Here is a 22,258-nt window from a genome sequence, read left to right as displayed (position 1 = left end):
GAGCACCCCGAACCTGATCTGCCGCCGGTACAGCACCGCCTTGGCCTTGTTGAAACCTGCCCGCCGTTTTGCCAACTCGGCTCCGATGTCCTGATAAATCCGGACGTTATTTCCCTCCCAGTCGCAGCTACGCTTCTCCCTGGCCCACCGTAGAATTTTCTCTTTCTCCACAAATTTATGGAGTCTCACGATCACCGCCCCCGTCGGCTCCCCAGCTCTAGGCTTTTGCCTCAGAGACCTATGCGCTCGGTCCACTTCAGGTGCCTTATCGAGCACCCCTTCTGCCATCAGTCCTGCCAGCATCTTCGAGACGTACCTTGTGGCACTCACACCTTCCACACCTTCAGGCAGACCCACTATTCGCAGGTTCTGTCTTCTCGAGGTATTCTCCTGCTCCTCAACCTTTGCCCTCAGCGTTTTACAAAGGTCACCTAGGAGCCCCAACTCCGCCTCCAGAGCCACCGCACGATCGCTGTGGTCCAAGATCACTTCTTCGATCTCCCGAATCTGCGACCCCGGCACCTCCAAACACCTCTCCATCCGCTTCAAAGTACTCTTCAGGGGTGCCATGGCTCCTGCAATGGCCTTTGCATGATCCTCACACATTTCTTTCCTCTGCTTCTGGAATTCCTCCTTGATAAAAGTCAGCAATTCCTGTATCTGGGCCTTGCAGTTTGCCCCTCCCCTGCCTGCATGCTGGAAGAGACTGTCTGTGAAGCACAAGACTGTTTCAACTTTCCAGCCAAATCTCTCTGCTTACTGCCGGTCTGGCGATCAGAAGACATACCATTCCAGGGGTAAACTACTCCTCTAACATTCACCTACGCCTTTTAATCAAAATTCCACCCGGATCTGCGAGAAAAGAGCCCTTGTCTGTGACTTTAAGCAGGGACAGCCCTGGATGTGACCACTCACTCCATGGTCACAACCGGAAGTCCGGTATCTGAAAATTCAACCAGCCCCTTCTCCTGTACACATGAGTCTGCATGTTGGGCAGTCGCAATCCAAATGTTCCATGAATGTGAAAATCGGGCTAATATTTAATATTACACTGCACATGCATGCTATAGTGCTCCTATCATTACACAGTACATCCTTCAGTTCACCATGAGCCAAGCAATAGGATATTCTCTAGTTTAAAAATATTGAATAGATATGTTCAAAATGAACAGCTGCCAATATTTTTTCCATTTGTTTTTAAACTTTTCAATTTTCACTTTTCCATTTGTACACTTGTACAAATGGACACTTGTACATTTTTTGTACGATTATTGGGTTACCTTTTGGTACCTCATGCAAGTAACAATTATCTGTATGTGAGACTTGCTGGTGAATGCAGACTGGGTGCAAGATTTGTGGGGGGTTAAAACAGTGTTTCATCCAGTGTTCACTCTTGCGCATTTGTTTCTTCATGCCCCCAATGCTCAAGTCCAAACCTTCATCTCTTTCTAAATTGTCTTAACTCTGCCACCACATTGAAATAAATGACTTGGCAACAGTCTCAACAAGCTCACTTATTTTTGTTGTAAGCCACGAAAACTAACAAAATATTTTGTTTCTGTATATTTTATCCAACTATAATTTTTTAATGGCATAACACTAATTTGACATCTTGCATTTCAAATCTTGATTATGACCCTTTTTACGCAGGTTGGCAATGCAATCAAAAATATGTTACCCTTTGGTCCACTGAAGTCATCTAAAGATACTCCACGATCTATTCAGGTAGACATAACTCCAACGTCATCCAGAATATCAAGGAATGCAGTCACCAGTTTATCAATTCGAGGGCATCGATGGAAGAGGAACGGTAAGCAAACAGATTGATGTGAGCAGAGTGGATAAGGTTCTATACGTTTGAATCTCTGAAATAAAGCTTCATTTAAAAATAAAAGATTTAATACCTTGCCATTAACCAATTTGCCTCTTGTTGCAGAAAAGGATATTTTAAATTTTAGTTGGGGAAGAAAATATTGATACAAAAACTTAAATCTAAAATTATGTATTACTGTTTGAGAAGATCAAAATGTGTGTTCTTTTTAGGCTGTTAATGGTAAAATAGGTATAGTTGGGTTTATATCCCCAGCATGGCATTAGTAAAATTGAATTCAACAAATTTGGTCCTTTGTGGACTTGTGCCAGAAAATGAATCTAAAAGTTTACTCCAAGTTCAATAATCAACTGGTTCCCTCTGGAAGCAGGACCTGGAGCTCCAACCCCACACTGGACTTAATTTCCTAAGACCAATAAATACAGCCTTGCAGTGTCACTCATGAAACACAAGCTCTGTACATGGTGCTTGAAAATGTTTCGTCTTTTTGTTTTCAACAAGTTAGCCATTTAATTCATCTTATTATCTAATACAAGAATCTATAATTTTGCAGCAGCAAAATCAAAACTTAGATGAACCTAATTGTTGCTTGTTCAGTTTAATTTTTCAGGTAGACTGCAAGATATTGATCTCTATGAAACAAGAAATTATATTTATGGTAATAAAATATCTTCCAAGTTCTGGAGGTGATATCTCCACTCACGAGCAGTTACTTGGGGGAAGTGGGAAATGATTACCAGCAGATAAGCTGCTTCCATTCTGCATGATGTATAGAGGAGTAACTGTGAACAGTGAGAGATTCAAACAAAAGCAAAGTTTGGCAATCTGGACCTTCCCCAGCCAAGTGTTACTTACAGTACCAAAATTTGGTTCTTAATTGTGAAGTATTTTGTATTTGATGTCATGCTGAATATACGCCTGAAATGCTTAGGAATTAGAGGCCAGTTTAATTTGTTAGGAGGACTACGATGGTCTTGATCCTGTTTCTCTTTTCTTATTCCACATATCTAATGCTTTTTCTGTTGTCAGTGGCGAAAATATATTACTTTCAAATACAAGATGATGTGTTGGGTGTTCTGGATCACATACAGGTCACCAACACTTGAAGTAGTGCAACACTATTTTATTAAAAGGTTAACTATTTAAACATACTTGAACTGTGGGTAAATACGATACCAGCTTTAACTAAAGACCTTTGCCTTGTCCTAACCAGTTGATGCACTCAGCACATGGTGAATGTCTGTGTTGCAGGCTGTGAGCTCTGTGCTCCTAGCTAGCTGCTACTCGAATGAGCGGGAACTCTGATGTCCCCTGTCTTTATAGTTCGTGTGCTCTCACTGGTGATTGGCTGCGGTGTTGTGTATGTTGATTGGTCCTACTGTGTGTCCATCAGTGTGTGTCTGCACCATGATATACTGGTGTATATTATGACGCAAGGTGAAGCAGCATTGTGTCTCCTCTCAATAAACCAGGTTAAATGTACCTGAAAGTACAGTAGAAAGAATTGTGTTGCAAAATTGGGCAGCAAGGGAAATCTGTCAGTCTCTCATGCACATGCTTCAGCAACACAACTGGACTTTTGTACCCTGGCGATGTGGTCACCAACTGTTTCAATACGATGTAATAAAAAATACAGTTACATTGGGATTCCCAGCTCTGCAACTAATTGCTTTTTGTTCAAGTGGAGACATGAGAAGATTTATGTGAGCCACTGACTGACTCGTACATTGAATAAGGGTGGAGGTGTGTTTCTGAGTGGGGTGCTCTTTCAGAGGGTTGGTGCAGACTCAATGGACCGAGCGGCCTCCTTCTGAACAGTTAGGGATTCTATGTAATAAAGGCAATGCAGCAGAATATATTTGGATTTCAAAAAGCCTTTCATAAATAGTTGAATTCATGAGGAGTTGAGACCAATGGCAGAATGGATATAAGCGGGTTCCAAAACAGAAAGCCAAATAGGAGTTAAAGATAATTACTCAGGCTGGCAAAAGGTGGGAAGAGGTATTCACAAGCTGGGAGCACTGAAAAGAGAAGTTAATGTAGGAGATTCTCTAGCTACAAGTGAAGAGAGAAGACGAGCACCAGACAAGGGTCCGAGGAGGATGGTCAACCAACCATGTGAAAAAGCTGCATGCAAGTCGAACAGGATAAGGAAGGATAATGCACCATGGTCACAGTCAGGAAGGGTGTAATTTGTAACTTTGATTAAGATTTCAATTTGTGACAACTGATTAGAGAGATTCAAATGCGGAAAAGTTGAGCAGGTATTTACAAGGAAACAAATGTTCAAGCACTTTTCGAGATGAAGTAAAGTTGAAGATCAGGTGAGGCAGAGAGGTCCAGCCTGTTTTTTTTTAAAGTGGCAGGTGGTGATGACAGATTTGGAAGGAAGAAGGAGTAGAATCATGAGCAGGGGGTGAGTATCGAGGACAAGATGAGTCTCATGAATATATGTGGTGTGATGGAAGAGAAGCTAGAGAAATAAGTGGGTTCAGGACTAGGGAAGATCAAATTACTGGAGCTAGTTTGACCTGGTGGACTAGGGAGGAGACTGATAAAGATAGGCAACTGAATGAATTTATCTCCACCTCCGTAACAAAGTGTTGTTGGAGAATGCATGGAGAAGGGTTTAAGAAGAATCTTGGTAGTTGACAAAAGAAGCTGAGGATTATCTTTACATTTCAGAAGCAGCTTGGTTTAAGCAGTTTTAGCAAAGATGTTGCTTGATATGTTTAAGCCAGAACTGGCAATTAAAATGGTTGTGCGCCATCAATTTGCATTCATCATCTCTAGGAAGTGAAATTTAGGCTGCACTAAATGGAAAAATCAGATTGCGAAAGTAAGTGTTTTACTGGAGACAAGGGCATAAAAGGTAGTGGTGAGGGTTTGCTTGCGCAGATTTTACATGCAGAATGTTGTGGTGGATGAAGGGCCAAAGGCTAGACAGTTGGAAATTTGTATGTGAATTGGGGGCAAATAGATTTTCAAAGGGAAGGAAGATTTGAATGGCAAAGAACAGAAATGGCTTTATCTGTGATTGAATATGGGGGAATAGCGAAGCCAGGTGAGATGATATTGATTGTGGCTGTGAATGTCGGTAGGAGGGATCAACAATAGAATCACAGAATAATACAAAGCAGAAGAGGCCCTTTGGCCCAAAAGGTCTGCACTGACGCCTGAAAGATACCTCCTTCCTTCCCAATGTACGGTATGCATTGTTTGTACAACATGCAAGAAACAATACTTTTCACTGTATACTAATACATGTGACAATAAATCAAATCAAATGACCTGCCTACCTAATCCCATTTGACAGCACTTGGCCCATAGGTGAATATATTCAGTGGATAGAGTGCAAAGGTGAGTTCAGATCATGTTTAAAATCACCCACGGTGAGAAATTGCTTGATGCAGAAGCTGAGAGGGGAAAGCAGTGGCAATCTTTGAGATGTTTGGGTAGACCGTGGAGAACGAGCATATTAAGAAAGAGGTGACTAACGTTTGAATGTCTCTGGTTGGAGAAGATATTTTCTTGGAACCGAAGGATTATTTTCACTCTGGCGTCACTGGTTTTGAAATCTTGTTCATTGTGCACATAAAATAAGAATTAATGGAAGCCACAAGGCTTCAGATAAAGAAACAAATGAGCAAATGCTAAATGCAAGGACATAAAAAATAGAGTAGGTTATTTGGCCCTTTGAGCTCCATCATTCAGACAGATGGCCGATCTTCTACCTCACTCTGTTTTTCTGCCCACTCCCTATATCCATTGATTCCCCGAGAGATCAGTAATCTATCTATCTTGGCCTTGAATATACTTAATGATGGAACATCCACAATCTCTGGGGTGGACATTTCTAAAGATTCACAATCACTTGTGTGATAAAATTTCTCCTCACCTCAGTCCTAAATGGGCAACCCCTTATCCTGAACTGCTCAATATTTTGAGGTTATTGCAACCAGGGGAAGCAACATCTTGGTGACCCTGTTGAGCCTTTTCGAAATTTTGCATGTTTCAATATGATCTTCTGCTAAAACTTCAGAAAGTATAGGCTCAGGGCAGCATGGTGGTGCAGTGGTTATAAATGCTGCTTCACAGCGCTGAGGACCCGGGTTCGATTCCTGGTCCATGTGGAGTTTGCACATTCTCCCATGTCTGCATGGGTCTCACTCCCACAACCCAAAAAGATGTGCAGGGTAGGTGGATTGGACACGCTAAATTGCCCCTTAATTAAAAAAGAATTAAAAATTAAAAAGAATTGGCCCTAAATTTATAAAGAAAAAGAAAGTATATGCTCAATTTACTCAACCTCCCATCACGGGGCAGCGCTCTGATTCCAGGAATCAATGTAGTGAACCTTTGTTGTATTGCATCCAGTGGAAATATATGATGACCAAAACTGCACCGTACTGCAAACATACTATTTAGGAGAAAAAGTAGGCCACTCAGCCCCTCAGGCCTGCCCACCATTCATTGAGATCACGGCTGATCTGATTTGGTTCTTAACTCCACGTTCTACCTACCTCCAAAAGCTTTGACTTCCTTATTTAGTCAAGAATCTAGCTACTTCTGCTTTAAAAATATTAATTTACTCTGCCTCCACTACTCTCGGGGGAAGAAAGTTCCAAACATTCACAATCCTCATTAAAAATATTATCTCAGACTTGAATGGGAGATCCCTTATTTCTAGTCTCCCCCACAAAGCATCCACCGTGTCAAGTCCCATCGGGCATTTTTGTTAATAAGATCCAATCTTCTAAATGCTAATGGGTGCAGTCCCAGCCTGTCCAAACTTTCCCTTTCTTCCCCCCCAACCCCCACTAGTATCAGTCAAGCGAACCACCTCTGAACTGCTTCTAATGCATTTATATCTTAAATAAGGAGGCCAAAACTGTTCACCGTACTCAGAGATGTTTTCTCACCAATGCCCTGTACAACTGTAGCAAAACATTTGTACTTATTCCATTCCCCTTGCGATAGCATTCCACCTGCCTCCCTAATCACTTGCTGTCCCTGCGTAAGACCTTTTCCTGATTCGTGCATCAGGACACCCAGATCTCCCTCTGCCACCAAGTTCTGCAATCTCCCCATTTAAATAATATGCAGCTTTTCTGTCCTTCCTGCTAAAGTAGGCAAGTCCACATTTTCCCACATTGTACTCCATCGTCCAAATTTTTCCCCATTTAAAAACTTAACCAATCTATGTCCCTTTGCATACTCCTTCTGTCATCTTCATAACCGACTTTCTTATTTATCTTTGCCATCAGCAAATTTCGCAACCATACATTTGGTCCCTTCATCCAAGTCATTGATATAAATTTTAAACAGTTGAAGCCCCAGCACCGATCTCTGGCACTCTATTTGTCACGTTTTGCCAACACGAAAGTGATGCATTTATGCCAGATGTTTCCTGTTAGCTAACCAATCCTCTATCCATGCTTACCCCCTACAACATGAGCTCTTATTTTGCATAATGACCTTTGATGAGGCACCTTGTCAACTGTTCCGGAAATCTCACTGCAGCACTTCCACAGGTTCCCTTTCCTTAAAGATTTCCAATAAATTAGTCAAACATGAGCTCCCTTTCACAAAACCATGTTGGCTCTGCTTGATTGCATTTGCTTTCCTAATTGCTTGCTGTACTGCAAGTTACTACCTGTGTGGTCCTTGTACGAGCTGGCGGCGGATGCTGTCCGCAAGCAGGATCTACCGGTCCCGCTGTTGACAACAGGATTTCCAATTGACTGCACCCCTCATCGCTGTGAAACCTGTGCATGCGTGGGATCGGAATTTCCCGCTGGCATGAACAGCCCGTAAATCCCACACTCTATTTTTACTTTCATTTCCCCACATTATTTGTCATCCATAGAATTTGGTAGAACCCTCCAGAGTATTGACAGTCAGAGAGATCTAGGTGTACAGGTTCACAGGTCACTGAAAGGGGCAACACGGGTGGAGAAGAGATTTACCACACTACCAGAAGGATGCGGAGGCTTTAGAGAGGGTGCAGAAGAGATTTACCAGGATGTTGCCTGGTATGGAGGGCATCAGCTATGAGGAGAGGTTGAATAAACTCATTTTTTTTCTCACTGGAATGACGGAGGTTGAGGGGCGACCTGATAGAGGTCTACAAAATTATGAGGGGCACAGACAGGGTGGATAGTCAGAGACTTTTTCCCAGGGTAGAGGGGTCAATTACTAAGGCGCATAGGTTAAGTTGCGAGGGGTAAGGTTTAGAGGAGATGTACGAGGTTTAAGGTGAGAGGGGCAAGGTTCAGAGTAGATGTACAAGGCAAGTTTTTTACACAGAGGGTAGTGGGTATCTTGAACTCGCTGCCGGAGGAGGTGGTGGAAGCAGGGACGATAGTGACGTTTAAGTGGCATCTTGACAATACATGAATAGGATGGGAATAGAGGGATACAGACCCCGGAAGTGTAGAAGATTTTAGTTTAGACGGGCAGCATGGTCGGCAGAGGCTTGGAGGGCCAAAGGGCCTGCCCCTGTGCTGTACATTTCTTTGTTCTTTGATCTGTCCCTTGTTCATTCACTTAACCTGATTGCATCTCTTGGCTTACATTCTCACGTAACTTTGTATTGTTAATAAACTTGAATACACTCCCAATTCTTGTGTTTTTTCTCCTGAGGGTCATTAGTCTGTGGAATTCTCTTCCCCAAAGAGCAGTGAAGACTAGGTCACTGACTATATTCGAGGCTGAGTGAGATTTTTGATTGAGTTAGATTTTTAATTGACAAGTGAATTGACGATTATGGGCGAATGGAGATTAGGCCAGAATCAGATCAGTCATGATCTTCTCAAATGACAGGGCAGGCTGGACGGGCCAATTGCCTACTCCTCTTTCTTGTGTTCTTCCTGTATTATTCTTTGTCACTTGTCCAAGCCATTGATACAGATTGTAAATAGCTCGAGGCTCCAGCACTGATTCTTGTGGCACACAATGATATTCCTTTGGTAAAACCACATGGATTCAGTAAAATCTAAGTATGATCATACAAAGTGCATTGTTAAGAATTCTTTAGTAATGGTTCCCTATGTTTTGCTGATGACTGCTGTCAGCTAATTGGTCTGTATTTCCCTGTTTTATTTCTGATTCCACTTCCTGATTTTCTGAGCCAAGTTTATTTCTCACTAACAATAATCTTTACTGGTGTCACAATTAGGCTTACGTGAACACTGCAATGAAGTTACTGTGAAAATCCCTTAGTCATCACAGTCCGTCGCCGGTTCGGATATACTGAGCACCTGGAGGAAATCCACACAGACACTGGGAGAACGTGCAGACCTCCGCACAGACAGTGACCCAAGCCGGGAATCGAACCCGGGTCCCTGGCGCTGTGAAACAACAGTGCTAACCAATGTGCTACCGTACTGCCCATACTGTCCTTGTATCATCCTTTACTATCTGGGTTGTTTCTGTCTATCTTTCCCATATGCTATGCAAATGGAATAGTTAGTCACCTTGTTACCATGCTGGGGGGGGGGGGGGATTTTCCATGCCCCCCATGGCGCGTTTATAGCCGTGTTTGGCAGCCTGCCGTTGGGTGTGGTTCTACCGCTGTCAGTGGGATTTCCGTTGAATTCACCCCCCACAGTCGGGAAACCCACCGCGGGGGGTCGTTGTTAGCGGGACCAAAAGATCCCGCTGTTGTGAACGGCTGGAGAATCACAACCCTACTGTTAGGGGCAGCACGGTAGCCTTGTGGATAGCACAATTGCTTCACAGCTCCAGGGTCCCAGGTTCGATTCTGGCTTGGGTCACTGTCTGTGCGGAGTCTGCACATCCTCCCCGTGTGCGCGTGGGTTTCCTCCGGGTGCTCCGGTTTCCTCCCACAGTCCAAAGATGTGCGGGTTAGGTGGATTGGCCATGACAAATTGCCCTTAGTGTCCAAAAAAAAATTGTCCTTAGAGTTGGGTGGGGTTACTGGGTTATGGGGATGGGGTGGCGGTGTTGACCTTGGGTGGGGTGCTCTTTCCAAGAGCCAGTGCAGACTCGATGGGCTGAATGGCCTCCTTCTGCACTGTAAATTCTATGATCTCAAATTTTCTTTCCATTCCTAAAACTCCCTTCACCTGAACCCTTCCACTCTCCTCCCTTTTCATTTTAAAGCTCTAGCCACCTCTTTCATTATACAATTCGCCAGACTGGATTAAAGGTTAAAAAGGCATTCGGGATCCTGGATTTCATAAATGGCAGAGCGGGCAGCATGGTGGCACAGGAGTTAGCAATGCTGGCTACGGCACTGAGGGCCCGGGTTCGAAGCACTGAGTCACTGTCCGTGTGGAGTTTGCACGTTCTCCCCGTGTCTGCGTGGGTTTCATCCCCACAACCCAAAAGATGTGCAGGATGGGTGGGTTGGCCACGTTAAAATTGCCCCTTAATTGGAAAACATAATTGGGTACTCTAAATTACAACAAAAAAAAAAATTGGCACAAGAGTACAAAAGCAAAGAAGTCGATGCTTCATAAAAGCAAATTACTGCGGATGCTGGAATCTGAAACCAAAGAGAAAATGCTGGAAAAGACCAGAGCTGCTGAGATTTTCCAGCATTTTCTCCTCAATAGGTTTATAAATCTGTGGTTCAGCCTCAAACTTGAATATTGTGTCCAACTCTGGGTATTGCACTTCAGGATGGCTTTGGAGAGTGTTCAGAAAAAGTTCATGAGAAAAATTCCTCATTCATGGTACCACAGTAATGTGGGTTGATTGCAGAAGCTGGGTGTTGTTTGAGCAGAGGAGGTTGGGAGCAGATTTGATCTAAGTATTTCAAATCCTCTGAGGTGTCTATATATTAATAGTAGAGGGAAACTTTTCCAATTGACTGAAAGGTTGATAATCAGAGGACACCAATTTAAGGTAGCAGGGTAGAAGAATCAATGGTGACATATTTATTGTACAGAGCAAGTGGCTAGGATTTGGAATCCACTACCTGAAATTCTGATGACTGCTGTCAGCTAACTTAAGAAGCAGGTACAAATCCGAGCTTTCAAAAGGGCTTTGGGATAAGCAGCGGAAGAGAGGGGGAATTTACAGTGTCTGGGGAAAGGATGGTGTATGAAGACCAGCTGAGTTGCAAAATGAAGAGCAAACATACAAAATAGGCCAAATCACTACCTCTTGTGCTGTATGCATTCCATGAAACTGTTCTACCTTGCCTTAGTCGACAACTATTATTGTTGTAAAAAAACAATCTGGCTCCCTAATGTCCCTTGGGAAAGGAAATCTACCACCCTTATTTATCTGACCTAAATGTGAATCCGGGCCACAGTAATATGGTTGACTCTTAATTACTCTCAGAGAGGACACTGCAAGCTATTCAGTTCACTATTAGGGATGGGTAACACATGCTGACCATGCTAGTGACACCGACATCCAATGAAATAATTTTAAAAACTAATACTATTTTGTACTATTTGTTGCGCTCTCTATCCTTTCCTGGACTTTGGCTTAGTTTGCCCTAAACATGCTCTGATCCAGAACTTGGATACTTTGCTTTTCAATGTGCCCTTTCCTGAATTCTTCCAAATTAACACCCTCCAACTTATTTGTTTAGTGTTCTGTCTGCTGCCCTGGCTATTTGATTTGGTCCTGCCCAAGCGCAATGGAACAGCTCCCTCTCCCTTCCTCCAGTACTGGTGCCATTGGTCCATTAAGGGAAATCCCTGCCTTCCAGACCACAACTTTCACCTTACATTTAATTTTCTAATATATTTATCCTCTGCCGTTTGGCACAGGATTTTCTTTTTTAACATAAATGTTTTTATTGGGTTTTGGTATACATAACAAACATAAATACGAACAGAACGATGAGAATTTTGCAAGGGAGCTGCTAGTACCCTTGAAGTTAAAGTTATTTACATCAAGATCGGTTTTAACTATTTACGTGGATTTTTCAAAGTCTCTTCTTTCCATTCCTTCGTCCTTTCCTCGCAGCGTCTGCTGTGGCCATTGTGGTCCCCTGTGTATCCCTCTCCTCTTTTCTCCCCCCTTTGCACCTGCACTCCCCTGTGACCGCTGCCTGTTTTCCCCCCTTCCCTTCTGCGTCGTGACTACTCTCCCTTTGTCTTCGGCTACCTAATTGTTGGCCACAAACAGGTCTTGGAACAGCCGAGTGAATGGCTCCCATGTTCTGTGGAAGCCCTCTTCCGACCCACGGGTGGCGAATTTGATTTTCTCCATTTGGAGAAATTCTGACATGTCGGACAGCCGGTCTGCAGCCGACTGCCAGCCAAGCAAGATTCTCTGGTGGGCAACCAGGGAAGCAAAGGTAAGGGTGTCGGCCCTACTTCCCCATGAAGAGATCTGGCTGCTCTGATATTCCGAAGACCGCCACTCTTTGGCATGGCTCCACCCTCATCCCCACCACTGTAGAAATTGCCTCGAAGAAGGCTGTCCAGTACCCATCAAGTCTGGGGCAAGACCAGAACATGTGGGCGTGTTTGGCCGGGCCTCCTTGGCACCGTTCGCATTTGTCCTCCACCTCTGGAAAGAACCTGCTCATTCGGGTTCTGGTCAAGGGGCCTCTATGTACCACTTGTAGTTGTATTAGGCTAAGCCTTGCACATGTGGAGATGGAGTTGACCCTGTGCAGTGCTTCGCTGCAGAATCCCCCCCTATTTCGAACCCAAAGTCCTCCTTCCACTTCTCCCTTGTGTCGGCTCTCCCCATCAGTCGTCCGTATATTTCGCTACAGTGGCATAGGGTTGAGTGAACAATCCAGCGATGACCATTTTTGAGGTTCTGTGTTTTAATTTAGACTTGTTAATTCCTATTGTGGACCATAACTACTGGATCCTCCCCTCCACTCCAAAGTTTGTTTCCATGCATGAGGCTTTGTTTTTAGTGTTTGCATTGTACAGGCAACAGAACCTTTTGGAGCTCCTGGTCATTGCTGAAAAGAACTGCATCTATTCCCCTATCTTAGTGTCTCCTATCACTACCACATTCTTTTTCAGTTTCCCCATTTGAATACCTCCTGCACAGGGTGCTATGGTCAGTTTGTCCATTCACCCTTCAGTCTTTGTTCTCATCTGCTCGGTAGAAAACACTTTGTATATGCTGGTCTAAGTCAAGGGCCGAATTTTGTCCCGTGTTCTGTCCTGAATCCCTCATAACAGTTGCACCCTCCTAATGCTGACCATTGACTGAGTCTGAAGTTCTACTTCACTTAAGGGGATGTGACTAACTGATTCCTGGAACAAAGTGTCCAGATAACTTTCCTCATCTTTGATGCCTTGCAATGTCTGTAGCTCGAACTCCCTGACAACCCTAAGCTGAAGTTCCTTGGGCTGCAGACACTTGCCGGATATGGTTGCCCAGATAAACAACACTAGACACACTATTTACATGCAGCAGTTACATTATACCACCTCCCCTGCAATGGCTGTGTTAACCTTATTTGTGAATAGTCAAGTTGATTCTATTATTTTGTTTATTAATTGGTTTATCTGGTTTAAGTTACTAATTTAGTAAAGTTCTAACAAAATGATGATGCAAAACTAAATTTTCAATTTGCGTACTTCAAATTATATTTGGCTCAGTAAAAAGTGCTTATCTAAAGGTTCGTATTTGTACTCTGATGAAAGAAATCTGTTTTTACTCGGTCTTAAATTGGGCGTTCTCTTTATTGCAAACACTGACTTAACCAAGTTATTTTGCACTTATTTAGTTGCCACTCTGTTTATAAAATAAAGTAGATTAAAGTAGATTGGATAAAAGGAGCTTTTGCTCCTAAAATGTGTGCAATTGTATACCCTGCCTTGTACCTCAAGATGGAATTACCGGCCCTTTTGCGCTGAAAAATAATTGAAGATTACAAGCATACCATGTTCCTTTGTGTACTGAAGCTGGATAGACATTAGTCTATAGTTCTGAGAATTCCTTCCAGGAGGTTTTAACATATGACAATTGCTGAGCTTGGGACAGAAAGCTGAGAGTTCAAGACGTGACTTGATCAAAGGCATTCTCTGCATTGTAAAAATAGCTGCTGCTGTATAACACTTATCATTTTATAATGCACAATTGTGCATGTGTATTATCTGAAGACAGTGGATTAAATAGTGCACATCATTTTTGCTGCTAAATTTTAACATTTGTATCCATTTATTGTATCTGGGCATCACTGGCTAAATCAGTATTTATTACTTATCCCAAATTGCCCTGGAGAATGTGGTGGTGCGATGTCACCTTGAAACCACTACAGTCCATGTGGCCCTGGCAAAGGGGAATGTGTGGAAATCTGCAGAAAATGGTGGGAAGTTCTATAGCGATTGATTAAATCTGTAGGTCAATTTCTCAATTCCAAGTGTAAGCTTTTCATCATTAAACTAGTGAACCAAGTGATGCAAATTATTGTAGATCTTTATTCATGGGTATCTATAATACAAATTCATTATGTAACTGGGTTCACTGGTCCAGATAAGTTTCATTGCTGTATTTTTGAATTAAGAATTGCATTTTTATAAAGTACCTTTTGTGACCTCAGGATGTCCCAAAGTGCTTTACAGCCAATTAAGCATGTTTGACATGTACTCACTGTGCTAATTAGGCTAAGAGCAGTTAACGCAGTCATTTTGAGAAATCACAAAAATGCACATTTGCAAAATATGTAAAAATTGGAATATGACTTTTGACATTTTCCCCTCTTTATCTCCAGTGAGGACGAGAGTCTTGGCTGTTCTTGTCCACTTTAGCCAGGCTGTAACATCTTAGTTGATCATTTAACATTTATCTGATGTTAAGGAACAGTAAATATTAAAACTATTCCCAAAAGATACAGTAATCAAATGACTTTTGAAAATTCTTAATATCAGAAATACTACAGTCTGAACTAGGATAGGAGGGAAAAGTGATGTCAATTTACCATGTATCGAGAGTATTAATTTTAAATAAGGGTACAATTTCCCCCTCCATCCATTTAAAACCAAACTTGTTTGCCATGTCTTTTTTTTCCCGACATTTTCTGTGTTTTTTTTGTGTTTCAGCCATTATACGTCTTGTCATTTTCAATCCTAGATATACCTATCAACCATACTGACTCAGTCGAATCTCACAAGCTTCCTTTATCAGACTCTAAGCAAGAAGATAAACATGATAATGGGGAGAGAAGCAAAATGCAAACAGAGAATGATGCTCAGCATTATCAGGGTATTCAAGAACCAGCTTCAGATCCTAAGAAAGATGGCAAAGAAATCAAGAGACAGAAATCTCTGAGGAAAAAGATGGAGGATGGAGTACATGCCTCCAGCAGAATCTAGTAGTAGCTGAGTGCTCTATGCTAGCACCCAAAGGTATCTGGGAGTTGAGGGTTAAGAACTCGTATTGCTATATTCTGGAACTCCACAAAGGAAATCTTGAATTGATGCTACATGCAAATGTAAAATATCCACCTTGGTAATATGCCAATTGTGCATGATCCACAATTCTAACCTATATAAAGATTGCATGTTTCTCAAAACTGCACTAATAACCTATCCATTCGAAACTTAAAGTCAATGCATTAATTATTACTCAAAATAATTATTTAAAGGATGTTGAGTGGCTGAGTGAACCTCATTAATCTATTGCTGATTCTTGAATAGAATTGCTCACAAAACAAAAATCTGTGCTAGCAAGCTAAAAATAATAACCACATGCATCTAAACCTGGAAATCAACAACTAACCATCTGAACAATGTACTGCAGCCTTCTGGATGGGAAATGTATAACAACTAATGCAACTCTTTCTATCTAAATTTACACTGTAAATATCTAGACAATTAAATTTTATCTTTTATCAAACACCGGTTTTAAAATAGATTTATGATTATGTCAACAGAAATTTGAACTTCATGGGATAGATTGTTGATTGAAGAGTTCACGGAACTCTCTCAATACTATGACTCGCACATATTGCTATTTCTCCACCTATAGTGATATGCCACCAGAGGAATCTAGGAGCTCAACTTCATTTCTAAAGTTTCTCCTTTCATTATCAACTATGTGCTGAGAAAAATTAAATGGTTACAATTTATTGTATTTGTAGAAGTAGAAATCAAATGTCTATGGTTAAATTGACATTTCAGTTAAGCCTCTAATCGAGCATCAGTAATAGAAAACCTTTTATTGGGGCAAGCATGACTAATCAGTGAATGAAGTAAGAATTATAATAATTATGGTAGTCTTTGGAATTGAGTAGCCATCAGATGTGCCTTTTGATATAGACTGACAGATTCTATCCATTCTAGTGTAACAATGCTCCTTCGTGTGAATTAAAGAAGAACATTATTTCATGGCACGTGGGCGTTGCTGACTAGTCCAACATTTTTATTGCCCATCCCTCATTGTCCTTGCGAAGGTTTTCTTGGACTGCTGCAGTCCAGAGCTGTAGGTACATCCACAATGCTGCTTGGGAGGGAATTCAGGATTTTGACCCAGTGACAGTTGGGAGCGGACAAAACCACACAAGCTCATTTCACATTTAAAATGTGCACATGCCAGATGCACAACTCAAAAAAGAAAAAAAAAAATTCTACTTCTAGAAACTTAGAAATTCTTTGTGCCTTACTTACAATTAATTGAACTAGTGACTATTTTCATAATCAAATTTGGCTACCATGTTGGATACAATAGTGAGATAACGGACTTGTTGACCTGTCCCTCGTAGTATTAGTTCTGCTTGGATAAAGCTAGAATTCCTTGTTCTTCAACAATGCCATAAGATTCTTAACCTCCAGCTGAAATGCTAGAATAGCAGATAGTCTGACATCTCAGGATGATGCTCAGCATTATCAGGGTATTCAAGAACCAGCTTCAGATCCTAAGAAAGATGGCAAAGATATCAAGAGACAGAAATCTCTGAGGAAAAAGATGGAGTACAAGGATGGCACTCCAATGATGCTGCAGCATTTGCTCAGAATTATGCACTTAACCTACAAACCTCGGACATGAAGATGAGTGCTACAATTAAGCCAAGCTGATCTGATGGTTATTGCTAATGTTATTTTGTTAGTTAAAATCAATTACGTTACCGTGGGCAATATTCAGAAATGTTATTCATTATTAAGCTATATCACACTCCATAAGAGAAAAAGGAGCACTAAAGCAGTGATGCTCATGTTCTCCAAAAATGTAAATTTAAGTTTCAGCTTGAGATTTAAGGTGAGTCTTTCATCATGGACATTAAGTAATAATAAAAGCCCCTAGTCGCCACATTCTGGCGCCTGTTCGGGGAGGCCGGTACTGGAATTGAACCCACTGCTGGCATTGTTCTGCATTGCAAGCCAGCTATTTAGCCCACTGTGCTAAACCAGCCTCTAATTGTAAGTAATTGTATGCTGTAGAATGGCATTGTTAATTTAGGAAGGCAAGGTAAAATTGAGCACTTTATCATTTGAAGTATAAATGCATTTTGTTCACCACGTGCTACTACTGAACATTCAATTATGTTTTTAACCTTTCTGCATTCAATACACTGGCCTACAGTCTTATTTATTTCCACCCAGCAATAGTGATAATCTTTTTAGCACTTGCTCACACTGCTGAAAGTTGAGATTAGTTATTGCTTAAACTGACATTTGTGTAACTGTTTTATTCTTTGCTTGTATCCTGTTTGGCAAGATTTTCCTGGCGTGGTCTGAGCAGCGGTTAAAGAGCCGATGAGCTGCATTGAGAGGAATCCTTGATGCAGTCCCATCAGCTGGAATAGTTAGCTGCCCAACTCAGGCTGGTGGCAATTAAAAGAGAAGCAAAATACTGGAGATCTGAAAGTACTGGCAAAACTCAGCTTGTCTGGCAGCATCTGTGGAGAGAAAAATACAGTTACTATTTCAAGTCCAGTAAGGCTCTTACGAAACCCGAAGAGGGGTCATATTGGACTCCGTAGCATTAACTCTGGTCCCTCTCCACCGATGCTTCCCAACTTGAGTTTTTCAACATATTGTTTTTATTATAGCCAACTAAATTGGCCATCATCCCAGGCCACCAGCTCATGACAGTGGCTTCCAGGGCTGAGGACCATCATCTCCTGGGACTCTGTAGCTCAAGGAGCGGCCACAGGCATCAAAGGACACCACCACTGCCCCAATGACACCACTGGAAAGAAATCCTCTCCAATTGCTGTTACCTAACTATCTGGCCTCAGGTGAGGGGAAAAATGAACTCCCTTGCGCCTCAAAGGCTCTCTTGATGTTGGTGAAGAGCTGAAAATCCTCTGGGCCAGCAATGTGAAGAACTAGCCCATCATCCCGCACATTTCAGTAGTTCACAATGGATTTGTATAATTATGTAAACTTTTCCCAAGCTAAAGGTAGTAAGTTCATACCAAGAAAATGTATTAAAGTGCTGACCCAATTACCATCCAAAGCTTAGCCCCATGTGATTAGTGGACTGCCTCAGAATTCTTGTATGCTTTGCTTTTCATATCTAGTTTCTAACAAAGTGTGTGAAACTACCATCTAATGTTTGGTCCCAACTCTGAATGCAGCCTAGTTTGTAACTATCTATATTGAGCTATACTGCAAACTGTCCATTTGCAACTGAAGCTGCTTTTCAACTTCACAAAGTCGCCAGTACAGCTGGCCTACTGTATTATATGCTAGCCTAACCAGAGCTAATAGAAAACAAGATGCCACAGCTGTTTCATGTGATGCTAAATGCTTTACAATGTTAAAAACTTCCATGCAACTTTCTTTTGTTGTTGAAGTTCATGTGGTGCTGTTTGAAGAGGATAACATTTTGGCATGCATCCAGTGTTGGCTGATGGTCGCTGATGGCAATCTTTTCATTCCAACGTTAATGTGGTGCTTTGAAATTTTAATTTATTATGCCATTGAGGAATAGCAGGAGTTCACATTGTATCTATTGTGTCACTGTGGCAAGGTGCAAGAGGCCGGAGACCTTGTGACTTCCGTGTGGGGGGGGGGGGGGGGCAGAGAAGGCAAAATAAATCTCCCAGAACTACTGATTTCAGAGTTTTGGAGACCTGGGAGTGAATGGCTTGCCTGCTCAAATCTCTCTTGGGAGAGTAGTAAAGCTAATTAGAAAACTTGAGAAACTGTAGTCTGAATCACATCAACTAATTATGAAAGCTGACATACAGAGCATCGGGCTTCACTTGGCAGCGAAGGTTTAGGCTTAACACTCACTTTGCATCCCATCCTATTTCACAGTTGAGATGTAAAACCGATGTCTAACCAGAATCTGTCCTCTTCCCTCCAAGCAGGTGAGGTTGAAATTGGAGAAATGTCAATGAGCATGACAGTATAAATATTTCCCTCCACACATTGACTATTCCATAAGACCATAAGACATAGGAGCGGAAGTAAGGCCATTCGGCCCATCAAGTCCACTCCACCATTCAATCATGGCTGATTTCAACTCCATTTACCCGCTCTCCATAGCCCTTAATTCCTCGAGAAATCAAGAAATCAATTCCCTTTTGGTAACTCCAACAATTCCGTTATCTTTTACATATTCACTGCGTTATAGGAATAAAATGTACAGATGCACATTTCCCTTTTTAAAACTATCTTTGCTTTTAGAATGAGGAAACGTTTAATGAGTTAAACCAGTTAAAGATGTAAACTTATTGCAAAGAATAAGAAGTGGCCAGATTGGATCAGTCCTGACCTATGAAGGTTGGACCTTTTCATCTTTGTCATCTTTTTCTAGAATTAACTGATTTGAAAGCCCAGGAGGATCTTATGGACATCTCTGAAATGGATGAAGGATTTTGTTCTAAGACTGCTAACACAAGCAACAAGGCATCTACGGGGAAAAGTCAATTGAAATCATTTGGCAACAAGCCTGGCAAAGAACGAGAAATGGCAGACGAGACCTGCCGGGAATATCTTGCCCGTAAGCAGTCACGAAGAGCCGTGAGTGAGAATCTGGAGCTCGTGGCCATGAAAAGACTGACTCTGACGAGTAGTCAGTCCCTGCCTAAGCCAGGAAGTCACAGTCTGGCTAACACGGCTACAACCCTCTTCAGTAAATCCTTTGAACAAGTTAGTGGTGTCTTTATTGGAAGCAGTACAGCCAGTGCCACAAGTAGGAATATAACAGAATCCAACCGATTCTCAGCTTGCAGCCTTCAGGATGACAGACTTGCACTTGTGGCTGATAGAGACCTTCAAGCTTCTGTCACTCAACACCAGAAACAACACTGCTCACCTGGTTTTAATGGTCATCTGTCACCAGCTATGTAACTTTGCAACATGGACATTGAAGAAAAGTTTCTATTTTTTTTGTAGTCCATATATGATTTTGTCAAATGCAAAACTGTATTTTTACAGAGTTTAAGTACTGTGGAGTTTCAGTTTTTAAAATATTTAATGTGCCTGTAAAAACAAAGTATTAATTGAATAAAACTGATGGTGCATCACTTTTCAGGACCCTTGATGAATGTGCATTTGTGTTCTTTATTTTTATCCAGATATCATCTTTTCAGCAGTTAACTTTTATAATAATGAATAACCTAGAACCTTTTCATTTGAAGAAACACTTGTAACACTTGTTTCTGTTTTGATCTGTCCTGCTTTTTATATGACTGAGAGCTTGTTATTTTATTAGCTTTCTACCACGTTTTAATGAATTGTATTTTGAGAAATTTGTTACTGTGCAAAAACAGTTCAAGGTAACAATGTAAATGTCGAATTTTGATATGAACCTAGTTGAACTGAATTATGTATAGTCATCCTTGATATACCAGAAATGGAAAATGCTGACTTGTGGAACCAAGAGTGACCTGGGTGGGCGATTGCAAAAATTAGTCCTATTACTGCGGTTCATGCTGCCACTATAGCACTTTGAGCAGAAATGCTCATTTTAATGTAACCATTTATTGACTATTACTGCCTAGTTAAAATACACATTGAAAAATAAAATTGAGTTAAATTACTTAGTACAAAAGCATAATTTTAATTTTTCTGCAAATTGCTATTATCTTCCTTGAAGATTTTTATTTCTCCATGTTTTTGAATGTCAGGCAACAAATTGCAATTCCTGAGAAAAGTAAAGCTATTATTCAAGTGGATTTTTAAGTTTATATATTTTCATGAAGCAAGTCTTGATAGCATTATTGTTTTAGGCAGCTAAATATGTGGACTTATTTTTGTACAGAAGTGAAATATAGATATTTTGTAACACTTTTTTTGGTTGGATCACTGAGAACCAGTAAGAGTACAAAATCAGCTATTTACTTTCCCTTGCCTAGTTTCAGGCAAATTTTAGTGCCCAGATTAAGACCGAGACAATGTGGTAAATGAACAGGGTCGAATCTGAGACTTTCCTGGTCTGTGTGACTTCCAAGAGTACCTTTTTATAATCGTCGTGTAGATACCTACATGATGCCTTTTAGCGTGAAATGGCATAAGCACTTAAATGATTTCGTTTATATTGAAGAACGAACAGATTTGAAAAATGTAATAGTTGGTCTCGTACTTGGATTGGCAGATATCCGTATTTCATGTTTGTGGACAAAGAGTTTAACCTTTGCAATATTGGTTATCTGTTCCACACTTGTTATTTCATATTCCCAGAATACATTTCATATTCCCAGAATACATAGCACTTTATTATTCAGATTTATTCCTTAGAGTTTGTGATAGTCGGGAGAGGCCAATGATAATGACTATTTGCATTCTATAAGTCTAGACTAAAAGGTGAATTGATCCAAGTGTTAAATAATGCTGTTAAATATCATACATGATTTGAATATTTTTGGACATGGCGCTGTAAAACATAAATACGCATTAAAATAACTGGTTAGTTGTTTCTCAAAGTGGATAGATACGAGACATAACTGCTTTTGCTGTCTTGCTAGGATTTCTATATTTGCCTTGACTTTTGTAATGCTGGCTTTCAGAATTCCGAAATGTATTTGTAACTATTTTACTTGTGCTGTCTACAATTCAGAAACTAGTATGAAGCATTTTAAATACCTTTTTGGGTTGTAGGGATACCTTGAATAACTGTTAATTGTTTCTCTTACAGAAAATTAAAGCTTACTTTAAAAATATTAACATTGCATACTCATCCTACTTTGAGACAAGTAAATATTAACGTTGCATACTCATCCTACTTCGAGACAAGTAATGTACATTAGGGAAAGATGAAATGGATCTTGCTGTGCTGACCTGTCAGTTTCACTAAAACTAAAGAAGAGGGTCTTGGGATTAGACTCTGCAGCACTGACTCTGATACAGCATATAGACATGTTTCTAGTATAGCCCATGTGGCATCCCATTCCAGAGAGGGTGCTAGCATGGGTGTGTATGCACCAAGAGCAGCGCTGGCATGGTGACTGACCGCTGTCCCACCTCATTTGGCACTTGGTTAACATTTGATCTGTGCACTGGGCATCAGAGCAAATCAATCCCACTGTATTCAGCAGCACATGGGAATACCCCATTTGCACTATTTAAAAGAACC

The 22,258-nt window shown here is 41.2% G+C and overlaps 1 protein-coding gene across 9 annotated transcripts in view; it reads left to right on the top strand.

Moving 5' to 3' along the window:
• hycc1 (hyccin PI4KA lipid kinase complex subunit 1) overlaps positions 1-21,845 on the top strand; it is a 158,687-nt gene extending 136,842 nt beyond the window's left edge. For 8 of the 9 annotated variants that reach the window (XM_072509227.1, XM_072509228.1, XM_072509226.1 and 5 more), the window contains 2 exons: positions 1,651-1,810; positions 19,499-21,845. In XM_072509227.1, the coding sequence (XP_072365328.1) occupies positions 1,651-1,810; positions 19,499-20,034 (696 nt within the window). In that variant the 3' untranslated portion in view covers positions 20,035-21,845. Of the gene's footprint in view, positions 1-1,650; positions 1,811-14,863; positions 15,139-19,498 lie in introns of all 9 variants that reach the window. The other variant, XM_072509231.1, reaches the window with a different exon arrangement.
• Positions 21,846-22,258: the final 413 nt, after the last annotated feature.

This window comes from Scyliorhinus torazame, chromosome 6 (genome assembly GCF_047496885.1).
Source record: "Scyliorhinus torazame isolate Kashiwa2021f chromosome 6, sScyTor2.1, whole genome shotgun sequence".
NCBI lineage: Eukaryota > Metazoa > Chordata > Chondrichthyes > Carcharhiniformes > Scyliorhinidae > Scyliorhinus > Scyliorhinus torazame.
The sequence above is the reverse complement of the archived record's forward strand: the minus strand, read 5'-3'. Positions and strand labels throughout refer to the sequence as shown.